The sequence below is a fragment of the Lolium perenne genome, chromosome 6 (assembly GCF_019359855.2).
Source record: "Lolium perenne isolate Kyuss_39 chromosome 6, Kyuss_2.0, whole genome shotgun sequence".
In the NCBI taxonomy this organism is placed as follows: Eukaryota; Viridiplantae; Streptophyta; class Magnoliopsida; order Poales; family Poaceae; genus Lolium; species Lolium perenne.
Genome location: NC_067249.2, coordinates 153,333,424 through 153,346,155, shown reverse-complemented (window position 1 = coordinate 153,346,155; position 12,732 = coordinate 153,333,424). Strand labels below are relative to the sequence as shown.

Here is a 12,732-nt window from a genome sequence, read left to right as displayed (position 1 = left end):
AAAAGAATGGACCGGGGTCCACAGTTCACTAGTGGTGTCTCTCCCATAAGATAAATAGCATGTTGGGTGAACAAATTACAGTCGGGCAATTGACAAATAAAGAGGGCATGACCATGCGCATACATGTTATGATGAGTAGTGTGAGATTTAATTGGGCATTACGACAAAGTACATAGACCGCTATCCAGCATGCATCTATGCCTAAAAAGTCCACCTTCAGGTTATCATCCGAACCCCCTCCAGTATTAAGTTGCTAACAACAGACAATTGCATTAAGTATGGTGCGTAATGTAATCAACAAATACATCCTTAGACATAGCATTGATGTTTTATCCCTAGTGGCAACAGCACATCCACGACCTTAGAACTTTATGTCACTGTCCCAGATTTAATGGAGGCATGAACCCACTATCGAGCATAAATACTCCCTCTTGGAGTTACAAGTAACGACTTGGCCAGAGCCTCTACTAATAACGGAGAGCATGCAAGATCATAAACAACACATAGATGATAGATTGATAATCAACATAGCATAGTATTCCATATTCATCGGATCCCAACAAACGCAACATGTAGCATTACATATAGATGATCTTGATCCACTACAAGAAATGTGTTAACTAATGACCAACTTATTGTGACCGTGGATTGATTAGTCATAAATCTATGACTTTTTTGCACCAAATAGTCGTAAGGCGTTTGGGAGGGTTCAAACCCTAAATCATTACGACCATTTTGGTGAGAAAGGTCATACTTTTCTTGCATGCAATGGTCATATAATATATGATATGATTTATGATTTATTTTTAGCCGATTATGATCAATTTAAATGGCCATAACTGCCAATTCATGATGCCTTAAAATGATAGTTGGCCACCTCAACAATTTCACGTATGCGCCGTCCGTGTCCGCTTACGTGTCATGTCTATTTGACGACTTTTGCTTTCGTGTCCAATAAACAGCTGCCCACGGATCAGCGTCCATAAGACCTCTCCATCCAACGCCACAAATAACCCCAAAATCTGAACGGCCCTACCTGTAATCCCGCGCTGCATTTTGGCTCACGCGGCAAACGGAGTAAATGTAAATTGGGTCGAGCATGGTGGCGAGACCAAATCGAGCCCACACGCGGGAGATGAAATGTTGAGCGGGAGGCCACATTGCCTTCCAGCTCGAGCCCCACCCAATCTAAGAGCATCTCCACTCGTCTCCCCACAGAGCCCCCCACGGCCACTTTTTTTCATCCGGACGGCGAAAAACGGCCCAGTCAGGCCCCCAGTTCCTCGTTTTGGTCCGGATTTGAGCCTATTTTCGTCCGGACTCCCCATGCCATCCTCGGTTTCCCGGGGGTCTCCCGGGGACTCCGGATGAAGCTAAACCAACCGCCCACGCCCACGTGTCTCCTCTTTCGTCCGGATTTCCCGAGCCATCCTCTTTTTCCCCGAGAAACGCCGCTTGGGGAGCACACGACTGGGAAACTACTCCTCCCCACGCCAAATCTTCCTCCAATCCGGACGAAAATTTCGCCGGATTTGGGCGTGGGGAGCGCCAACGAGTGGGGATGCTCTAATAGAATCAATCTCCCACGACCTACCCCTCTTCTAGGCTCCCACCGCCTCCTCCTTCCCATTTCCTCCAACGCCGGCCAAGATCCCGGCCAACTCCGGCGATGCCCTGCCCCGCTGACCCCTGCCCCTGAACTCCCTCCTCCACCTCCATCTATTCCACCCCGTCAAACCTCGAAATCATGCGCCCCGACACAAACCCTAGCTCGGGATCCAGGTGGAGCTGCAGGAGGTCTATGGAGATGGTGGCGCCCCTGCAGCGAGCGGTGGTGACCCAGATCGGACGATGGGGGAACAGAAGATGTTAGCCCCGCGGCGGCTATGCCGAGATATATCCTCCACATCCAGGGCGGGCAGTGCGGGAACCAGATCGCGGCCATGAGCAGCATCCATCTGCCCGCATGCGCGAAGGTATTCTCATCCACTTCTCTCCAAATACCTAGAGCCCTACCTCCCTCTGACTATACCGTCTTTCTTCCACAGGGACGCCACGGGCGAGTCCTCCATGACCTCGGTGCCACCATACCCCCTCGTTCGGATCACACAGCCGCCGGATCCGCTCCTCCCCAACAAGGCCACTGCCGGATGCGCTCCTCCTCGACAAGGACGCCGCCGGATGCCTCCTCCTCGGCAGCCACCGTCCTCGTATCCATCTCTACCTGGCTTGCTCCTCCGGCCAGAACAGCGGCATCAGCAGGATCTATTCCTGGGCCTGAACCCCAAGTCCCTGGTCGCCAGTTTTACCGGTTACCTCATTCTCGTCTCCATGGTTGGTCAGATCCCAGCGCGCAGGATTTGTTCTTTTTCTTTGCTTATGTCTGTCAAAGCATTTGATTAGTTCTTGGTGAATCTTTCGGAATGGTGTATCGATGATGAATATGGTAGAAATGAATACAAGCTATGCGGTTCCTATTATTACAACCTGGATTTGTGACTGCAAAGAAAGTCTCATATAATTGCTAATTATGCCTAGCAGCTAGCAGTTGGCCTCGTAAAGAGCTATTAGTATTTAGTACCATGATTCTTATGACTGCTTGGATGTTCTCTGTTCATAGCACACTCTTGTACTGCTAGACGTGAAGTACCCTGGGGCAGTAAACACTAAACAGTAACATTTCCAGCACTAGCATATCAGATGGAGCTTGTTTTGTTTGTCCCCACGTATAGCCAGAATAGTGCATCATCACCATCATATTAGCTCTCTGGGGACGCTAGCTTACTGGATTGGGCATCGTTGAACTAGCATATCTAAGATTTGATCTTCATGTACTGTATTTAAAAAGTAATGAAGAGTAAAATATCGCTATAAATTTGAAGTTACCGTCTTTCTTTGAAAATTGTACCTTGCGGATGGCAGCATTACCTTTATTTCAGTCAATACCTATTACTTTTCTAGGAACTGATTTTTGTAACCATCTTTAGAGGATCTCTGAATTGCTAGCATAGTTTATAATGGTAATAATGTTATGCAACTTAGGCTGCACATGCATAGTTCACTGTTCCCTTTTTATTTTCTTCTTGGCCTTTCTGGTGCAATAATCTAATGTGGGTCTGTGGCTGCACTGCATGATGCCTTAATTTCCTGAACTATCTAATTATTTGTTGAACCACATTCACAGTTTGTGTAAGAAATAGTGAACACAGTGAGTATATCTTAAAACTTTTTGCGGATTGTTTATTTGTTGTTGCATTCCACCTACTGTTTTCAGATAAGCTGATACTATAGCAGCATACTCTTGTATACTTGATAGTTAACCTCAATCTATCTTCACACTCACAGCACCCTATATCACTAATACTATTTGTTTATGTACACAAACTCTCTGTTAGTCCTTTTGCTTCATGTTCATCTTGTTGGTCTCTTGCTAATGGCTTCTCATTTGTGTGTTGTGTAGCAGAACTAGAGCAAGGGAAGCAGTATGTGCAGGTGAAAATACGTTGGTATTCGGCCAGGCCAACTACCACAAGCTTCTCACCAAGGTTCCAAGCACAAGCAGATAATCCATCTGTCAGTGCTCCAGGAATGACCTACGTACGTCCTCTGCATCTCTGTGTGCACAACATATGTAAATGCCATATATAACTGATTAGTTACTCTTTGAGACACCATGGAACTGTTAGGTGCCCATACATTTGTAGATGCCCAAAATCCAAAGCATGTCAAATATGTATACAAGCTTAGAGTTGTAAGCATCAGCAGAAATAGAAAAGTGACATAATAAATAAGTAACTTGAACCCGCAGCTATTATTATTGCTAGCTTTGTTAATTTATTTTATTTGTATCAACCTTAGCTTGGTTGTTATTAACTTTGTTAACTGGATTTGTAGGTTCAAGTTGCATGTCTAACTGATTTATGTAACCTACATAAGTTCACTAAATTAGGATTACAGTTGATGCACCTAAGATATCTGTGCATGCTGCAGCTAAAAGCCCAAAAGTATCCCCACATTTTTGTCAATGCTGGCTTTAACGGTGCAGTTCTTGGAATCTGAGTTTAGTTAGCTCTGGTAAGCTGTTACACCACATGCTCACAGCTAACTCCTCTTTGAACTTTAGCTACTTGCATGATGTATTTGGAGCCTGCTAAGTTTGTCGCAAAGCTGAGCGAACTGAAAACGGATGGAAGATCCTGCTATTCATGTGCAATCTCGGTGCTGGGTACTTCTCCAACTCAGGAAGGTAAAGAATTTAGGCGAGTTCATGTTATTACTTGTTCTGCGATTGATGTCTGGTGCTTGTTATTGTCTTCTTTGTTTACAATGTAGTTCGTACCAAAAGAAATATCATTGTGTTTGCAGCCTAACTTATCCTTTTTAACCTGCAGTTTAGAGAAATTGCAAGACGATGTCACCTATTGCCTTCATCCTCAAGTCAGTGGCCCTTTTCAGGGAATTTCTGAAGCAGCAGGGATTCTGTCAAGTGATGCTTATAATGTTATTCTATATCTGGTGTTTTACTCTCTGAGCTGACCTGCAGGTACCTATGGTTGTTTACTCTTTGACAATATCGAAGATAGCTGACGTTCCAAGAACTACAGGCTGAAGAAATTTGGCTGTACTGTTACTCACCAAATAGCAGCTCTTATCTTATGATTATATTATGGTGTTTGTTTCTCTCTTTTCTGACAGGAATATTGTAATAGACTTAGCTGTTACTTGATGAGTGTTGGTCTGTCAATTTTAGATACTCGTTTTTACTATTTTGTAATGAGAACTAAGTTGTTATTTATCTAGAATGCTTTGGGCTTTGAACTGTAACGGTTGCTGATATGAAAAGAAATGTATTTGGATCTAAAAGGGATAGTCCCAACGACTCATTTCAAATTGCAACAAAATATAGGAAACGAAAACGAAAGGCCAACCCATAGGAAAACGGATGTAAAAAATCTGAAGCCGTAAAAAGAATTGGAATTTTTAAAGGCAAGGGCCCAAGAAGAAGCAGTCCGTAATTTTGGATTTGGCCCATATAAACAGCAGAACTGGATTGGGCTGATTTTGATGCATGATAATTTTGTTTGGTCAAAGATCTACCACGTAGGATTTGCCACGTTGGATCTGACGTGGACAGGCAAGCCAGCCCGTGACCAACATTTTGGTCGTAGAATCTACGACCATCAATTCTGGTCATAGAGGACTATGACCATTTAAATAAAAACGTCGTCGTGCGCCGTCAGTGACGCTCAACTGGCGACCAACTGTTATTGGTCACGGCGTGGTCACAGATGGTGCACAATGACCTTTCAGCGACCAATATAGAGGGTCGTCAGTCACCATATTTCTTGTAGTGATCATGTTTGGCAGCTCACAAGATCTAACAATGATAGCACAATTAGGAGAAGACGACCATCTAGCTACTGCTATGGACCCATAGTCCAGGGGTGAACTACTCACACATCACTCCGGAGGCGACCATGGTGGTGAAGAGTCCTCCGGGAGATGATTCCCCTCTCCGGCAGGGTGCCGGAGGCGATCTCCTGAATCCCCCGAGATGGGATTGGCGGCGGCGGCGTCTCTGGAAGGTTTTCCGTATCGTGGCTCTCGGTACTGGAGTGATTATCGACGAAGGCTTCTTATAGGAGAAGAGGTAGGTCAGGGAGCGACGCAAGGGACCCACACAGTAGGGCCGCGCGGCCAGGACCTGGGCCGCGCCGCCCTAGCGTGGCGTCGCCTTGTCGCCCCACTTCGTTTCCCTTTCGGACTTCTGGAAGTTTCGTGGAAAAATAAGATCCTGGGCGTTTATTTTGTCCAATACCGAGAATATTTCCTTACTAGGATTTCTGAAACCAAAAACAGCAGAAAACAACAACTGGCTCTTCGGCATCTCGTTAATAGGTTAGTGCCAAAAAATGCATAAATATGACATAAAGTATGTATAAAACATGTGTGTATCATCATAAAAGTAGCATGGAACATAAGAAATTATCGATACGTTGGAGACGTATCATGAACATGCTCAAACTTCTGAAAATGCTATTTCCTATAAGCATGTTAATTTTTGTGGAATTCATAGACCTTGTGAAAAGAACAAAATTGAAGAAGAATATTGTATCTTGGTGAAAAAGTTTGTGCCCTCTATCCTTTTATTTGTGAAGTTTGCCATAGAGTGGGTGATGACGCGTGAAGCACACGTTCGTTGGGAACCCCAAGTGGAAGGTGTGATGCGTACAGCAGCAAGTTTCCCTCAGTAAGAAACCAAGGTTATCGAACCAGTAGGAGATGAATGCCACGTGAAGGTTCTTGGTGAAGGAGTGTAGTGCGGCGCAACACCAGGGATTCCGGCGCCAACGTGGCACCTGCACAACACAATCAAAATACTTTTCCCCAACTTAACATTGAGGTTGTCAATCTCACCGGCTTTCTGTAAACAAAGGATTAAACGTATGGTGTGGAGAATGATGTTTGTTTGCAAAGAACATCAGAGAACAATGATTGCAGTAGATTGTATTCAGATCTAAAAGAATGGACCGGGGTCCACAGTTCACTAGTGTTGTCTCTCCAATAAGATAAATGGCATGTTGGGTGAACAAATTACATTTGGGCAATTGGCAAATAGAGAGGGCATAGCAATGCACATACATATCATGATGACCTAGTATTCCATATTCATCGGATCCCAACAAACACAACATGTAGCATTACAAATAGACGATCTTGATCATGATAGGCAGCTCACAAGATCTAAACATGATAGCACAAGAGGAGAAGACAACCATCTAGCTACTGCTATGGACCCATAGTCCAAGGATGAACTACTCACACATTAGTCCGGAGGTGATCATGGTGATGTAGAGTCCTCCGGGTGATGATTCCCCTCTCTGGCAGGGTGCCGGAGGTGATCTCCTGAATCCCCCGAGATGGGATTGGCGGCAGCGGCGTCTCTGGAACTTTTCTTGTATCGTGGCTCTCGGTAATAGGGTTTTCGTGACAGAGAGAATATATAGGCGAAGGGGCAGAGTCGGGGGAGTCCCGAGGGGCCCACCCCCTAGGGCGGCGCGCCCCCCTCCTTGGCTGCGCCGCCAGGTGGTGTGGGGCCCCCTCGGCTCCCCTTCCTTTCCTCTTCGGACTTCTGGAAGGCTCCGTGGAAAATAAGACCCTGGGCTTTTGTTTCGTCCGATTCCGAGAATATTTCCTGTGTAGGATTTCTGAAACCAAAAACAGCAGAAAACAGGAACTGGCGCTTCGACATCTTGTTAATAGGTTAGTGCCGGAAAATGCATAATAATGATATAAAGTGTATATAAAACATGTGAGTATTGTCATAAAACTAGCATGGAACATAAGAAATTATAGATACGTTTGAGACGTATCAAGCATCCGCAAGCTTAGTTCCTACTCGCCCTCGAGTAGGTAAACGATAACAAGGATAATTTCTGAAGTGACATGCTACTATCATAATCTTGATCAATACTATTGTAAAGCATATGAGATGAATGAAGTGATTCAAAGCAATGGTAAAGACAATGACTAAACACTGAATCATATAGCAAAGACTTTTCATGAATAGTACTTTCAAGACAAGCATCAATAAGTCTTGCATAAGAGTTAACTCATAAAGCAATAATTCTTAATAGAAGGTTTTGAAGCAATTACAAAAGAAGATATAAGTTTCAGCAGTTGCTTTCAACTTCAACATGTATATCTCATGGATAACTGTCAACACAAAGTAATATGATGAGTGCTAATAAGCATGTATGTAGGAATCAATGCACACAGTTGACACAAGTGTTTGCTTCTAAGATAGAAAGAAGTAGGTAGACTGACTCAACATAAAGTAAAAGAAAGGCCCTTCGCAGAGGGAAGCATGGATTACTTATGTGCTAGAGCTTTTTATTTTGAAAACATGGAAACAATTTTGTCAACGGTAGTAATAATTCATATGTGTTATGCATAAAACATCTTATAAGTTGCAATCCTCATGCATCGAATACCAATAGTGCTCGCACCTTGTCCTAATTGGCTAGGATTTCCATGGATTATCATTGCATTACATATGTTTCAACCAAGTGTCACAAAGGGGTACCTCTATGCCGCCTGTAAAAGGTCCAAGGAGATAGATCACATTTGATTTCTCGTTTTTGATAGATCTCAACTTGAGGACATCCATACCGGGACAACATAGAAAACAGATAATGGACTCCTCTTTAATGCTTAGGCATTCAACAACAGATAATAGTCTCATAAGAGATTGAGGATAAATGTCCAAACTGAAACCTCCACCATGATACATGGCTTTGGTTAGCGGCCCAATGTTCTTCTCTAACAATATGCATACTCAAACCATTTAATCATGACAAATCACCCTTACTTTAGACAAGACGAACATGCATAGCAACTCACATGATATTCAACAAAAGTGTAATAGTTGATGGCGTCCCCGGAAACATGGTTACCGCTGAACAAGCAACTTATAGGAAATAAGGTACATAAGCTACATATTCTTTACCACAATAGTTTTTAAGACTATTTTCCCATGAGCTATATATTGCAAAGACAAGGAATGAAATTTTAAAGGTAGCACGCAAGCAATTTACTTTGGAATGGCAGAGAAATACCACATAGTAGGTAGTTATGGTGAACACAAATGGCATAGGTTTTGGCTCAAGGTTTTGGATGCACGAGAAGCATTCCCTCTCATTAGAAGGCTTTGGCTAGCAAGGTTGTTTGAAGCAAACACAAGTATGAACCGGTACAGCAAAACTTACATAAAAACATAATGCAAGCATTATAAGACTCTACACTGTCTTCCTTGTTGTTCAAACACTTTTACCAGAAAATATCTAGACTTTTAGAGAGACCAATCATGCAAACCAAATTTCAACAAGCTCTACAGTAATTCTCCACTAATAGGTTCAAACTACATGATGCAAGAGCTTAAACATGATCTATTTGAGAGCTCAAAACAATTGCCAAGTATCAAATTATTCAAGACCATATACCAATTACCACATGAAGCATTTTCTGTTTCCAACCAAATAGCAATGAACGAAGCAGTTTTCAACCTTCGCCATGAACATTAAAAGTAAAGCTAAGAACTCCAGTGTTCATATGAACAAGCGGAGTGTGTCTCTCTCCCACACAAGGAATGCTAGGATCCGATTATATTCAAACACAAACAAAATAAAAACATACAGACGCTCCAAGTAAAGCACATAAGATGTGATGGAATAAAAATATAGTTTCACTAGAGGTGACCTGATAAGTTGTCGATGAAGAAGGGGATGCCTTGGGCATCCCCAAGCTTAGATGCTTGAGTCTTCTTGAAATATGCAGGGATGAACAACGGGGGCATCCCCAAGCTTAGACTTTTCACTCTTCTTGATCATATTATATCATCCTCCTCTCTTGACCCTTCAAAACTTCCTCCACACCAAACTCAAAACAAACTCATTAGAGGGTTAGTGCATAATCAAAAATTCACATGTTCAGAGAGGACACAATCATTCCTAACACTTCTGGACATTACCCAAAGCTACTGAAAGTTAATGGAGCAAATAAATCCATTCAAACACAGTAAAAGAGGCAATGTGAAATAAAAGGCAGAATCTGTCAAAACAGAACAGTCCGTAAAGACGAATTTTTCGAGGCACTTAACATGCTCAGATGAAGAAGCTCAAATTGAATGAAAGTTGCGTACATATCTGAGGATTACTTATGATTTTTCGCAGATTTTTCTGAGTTTCCTACAGAGAGATCTACTCAAATTCGTGACAGCAAGAAATCTGTTTCTGCGCAGTAATCCAAATCTAGTATCAACCTTACTATCAAAGACTTTACTTGGCACAACAATGCAATAAAATAAAGATAAGGAGAGGTTCCTGTAGTAGTAACAACTTCCAAGACACAAATATAAAACAAAAATTGCAGAAATAAAATAATGGGTTGTCTCCCATAAGCGCTTTTCTTTAACGCCTTTCAGCTAGGTGCAGAAAGTGTGAATCAAGTATAATCAAGAGATGAAGCATCAACATCATAATTTGTTCTAATAATAGAATCAAAAGGCAACTTCATTCTCTTTCTAGGGAAGTGTTCCATACCTTTCTTAAGAGGGAATTGATACTTAATATTACCTTCCTTCATATCAATAATAGCACCAACAGTTCAAAGAAAGGGTCTTCCCAAAATAATAGGACAAGATGCATTGCATTTAATATCCAAGAAAACAAAATCAACGGGGACAAGGTTATTGTTAACCATAATGTGAACATTATCAATCCTCCCCAAAGGTTTTTTTATAGAATTATCAGCAAGATTAACATCCAAATAACAATTTTTCAATGGTGGCAAGTCAAGCATATCATAGAGTTTCTTAGGCATAACAGAAATACTTGCACCAAGATCACATAATGCATTACAATCAAAATCATTGAACGTCATCTTAATGATGGGCTCCCATCCATCTTCCAACGTCCTAGGAATAGAAGTTTCAAGTTTTAATTTCTCTTCTCTAGCTTTAATGAGAGCATTTGTAATATGTTTTGTAAAGGCCAAATTTATAGCACTAGCATTAGGACTTCTAGCAAGTTTTTGCATGAACTTAATAACTTCAGAGATATGACAATTATCAAAATCTAAACCATTATGATCTAAAGCAATAGGATCATTGTCCCCAATATTCTGAAAAATTTCAGCACTTTTATCACGAACAGTTTCAGCAGTTTCAGCAGTTTCAGCATTTTCAAGCAGTTTTGCACGCTTTGTATTAACATTGCCAACTCCAATTATTTTACCATTGATAGTAGGAGGTTTAGCAACATGTGAAGCATCAACATTACTAGTGGTGGTAATAGTCCAAACTTTAGCTACATTATTCTCTTTAGCAAGTTTTTCTTCTCTTTCCCACATAGCATGCAATTCAGCCATCAATCTAATATTTTCATTAATTCGAACTTGGATAGTGTTTGCTGTAGCAAATGACTTAATATCTTTAGTTTCATTAGGCATAACTTTCAATTTTAAAAGATCAACATCAGCAGCAAGACTACCAACCTTAGAAGCAAGAACATCAATTTTACCAAGCTTTTCTTCAACAGATTTATTAAAAGCAGTTTCTGTACTAATAAATTCTTTAAGCATGGCTTCAAGACCAGAGGGTACACTCCTACTATTGTTGTAAGAATTACCATAAGAATTACCATAACCGTTTGTCGTCGTGGTGAATAGACATATGCCATAGGATGGCTTATCTTGGGGCCGAATGGACGCTAGAGGATTCGGGGGAGGGTTTTTGTTATAGATGGACAGGTTTCCGGATGGATTCCTCAAGAACTTGGCCTTGGCTGAAGGAAGAAGATGATGAACTCAAGAACAAGAACAACACTAGATCTCTTTATTTCTTCATAACAAGTGCTTACAAGTTTCTGTCTACAAGATGACTAATGCAACGTAACCTCTCGTATCGTGCCCGCGAAGGGATGTGCCCCCTCTCCTTATATAGGGGAGAGGGTGGCTTACAAGGGAAGGAACCCCAGAAACCCTAATGGGATCTTTGAATAGACAAACTACTTTACAAAGCTACTTTGGCTACCGGTGATGCCGGTTTGCCTTTAATCGGAAGCCGTGACATCCTCCGGCATCTTTTACGTCATCCTATGCCTTTGGCGTCATGGCTTCGATTAAAGCTGAAGTGCTTCGCTCATCTTTGTCCTCTAGCTCTGGAGAGCATCTTTGAGTGGTCTCTGCCGACGTGCTATAGTGTAGCCTGTTCCGGTTATTCTAGTACACTCTTATCTAGTTCCGGTATCCCCTCCTTGGGATACCGGTATGATTTTCTGAATCAACTTCGCTATCCGGTTCAACCTTTAAACCGGTACTCTGATGCCCTAAACCATCCGGTTTGGCATGCCTTTGGCATACCGGGGGTCATCCCCCGACATTAGTCCCCGAAGCTGGTATAGTTCGGTGGATCCTATCCAACGGACCATGCCAGGTTTTTCTTTCTCAAGGTACCGGTTTAACCCTTCTGGATTCCGGATCAAACCCTTCGGCGTCCTTGCCGAACTTGTGTATCTATACCGGTTTTCTCTGGCATCTCTTGTCATTAATCCTCTCCTCGACGAAGTCGAGAATATCTCGAGTCCCGTGCCTGTCAGTGACATGCGCACTGTGCCTGGCGTGTGACAGCATTTATGGCGCCACACTGGATCCGCGCGGCCATTCCGGATCCGTGTGGCCCTCCCCGTGTTTTCCATTTTCCGCGCGTGTATCCGCGTGCCATGTGGCGGCCCAAGAACCGAACCGCCTCGGCCCAGCGGTTTTCAGCCACTACGCGCTCTCCCTATTTAAGGGGGAGTGGTTCCTCCTTCTTCTTCTTCTTCTTCTTCTTCTTCTCGCATTTGCCCCCTTTCTCCCTGCGCTCTTAGCTTCTTGCCCCCTGTGCTTCCGCCATCACCGTTCTCCGCCGAAGCACTACTCCGATGAAGTCCAGCCGTTGCTCGTGCTGCACAGGGGACTCTCCGCCGCAGTGAGGATCCTGGAAGTTCTTCGCCTGCTGTAGCCTCGGGTTCCCGCAGGCTCCTTCTGCACGCCTACGCCGTCGGCCTTCTCCGATGACCGCAAGCCCGTCGCTCCTCTGGCAATCCTCTTCGCCAACGTCTCCGCCGCCTCTGGTTATTCTCTAGATCCCAATATCTTCTTACTTGTCTTGGCATTTCAGTTCTTTGGGCGTTA

At 43.1% G+C, this 12,732-nt stretch overlaps 1 protein-coding gene across 3 annotated transcripts; it reads left to right on the top strand.

The window, feature by feature from the left end:
* The first annotated feature begins 1,574 nt into the window (after window positions 1-1,574).
* On the top strand, window positions 1,575-4,818 carry LOC127307175 (uncharacterized). Of its 3 annotated transcripts, XR_007855217.2 has the most exons (5): window positions 1,575-1,976; window positions 2,049-2,334; window positions 3,461-3,597; window positions 4,124-4,246; window positions 4,397-4,818. XR_007855217.2 is itself a non-coding variant. In XM_051337886.2 (4 exons), exons 1-4 carry the CDS (start codon window positions 1,887-1,889, stop codon window positions 4,133-4,135), a joined length of 525 nt encoding a protein of 174 aa, XP_051193846.1. In that variant the 5' UTR covers window positions 1,575-1,886; the 3' UTR covers window positions 4,136-4,818. The 3 variants fall into 3 exon arrangements, 1 of the variants encoding a protein (XP_051193846.1); XM_051337886.2 differs by having other exon boundaries at window positions 4,124-4,818; XR_011747357.1 differs by having other exon boundaries at window positions 3,464-4,818.
* Window positions 4,819-12,732: the final 7,914 nt, after the last annotated feature.

What these genes read in the sequence shown, in the direction of transcription:
- LOC127307175 (XM_051337886.2), top strand. Translation starts at nt 1,887, where the DNA reads ATGCCGAGATATATCCTCCACATCCAGGGCGGGCAGTGCGGGAACCAG. An exon ending in ATCTGCCCGCATGCGCGAAG is followed by an intron (nt 1,977 to 2,048) that starts GTATTCTCATCC and finishes TTTCTTCCACAG; the next exon opens with GGACGCCACGGGCGAGTCCT. An exon ending in ACCTCATTCTCGTCTCCATG is followed by an intron (nt 2,335 to 3,460) that starts GTTGGTCAGATC and finishes TGTGTTGTGTAG; the next exon opens with CAGAACTAGAGCAAGGGAAG.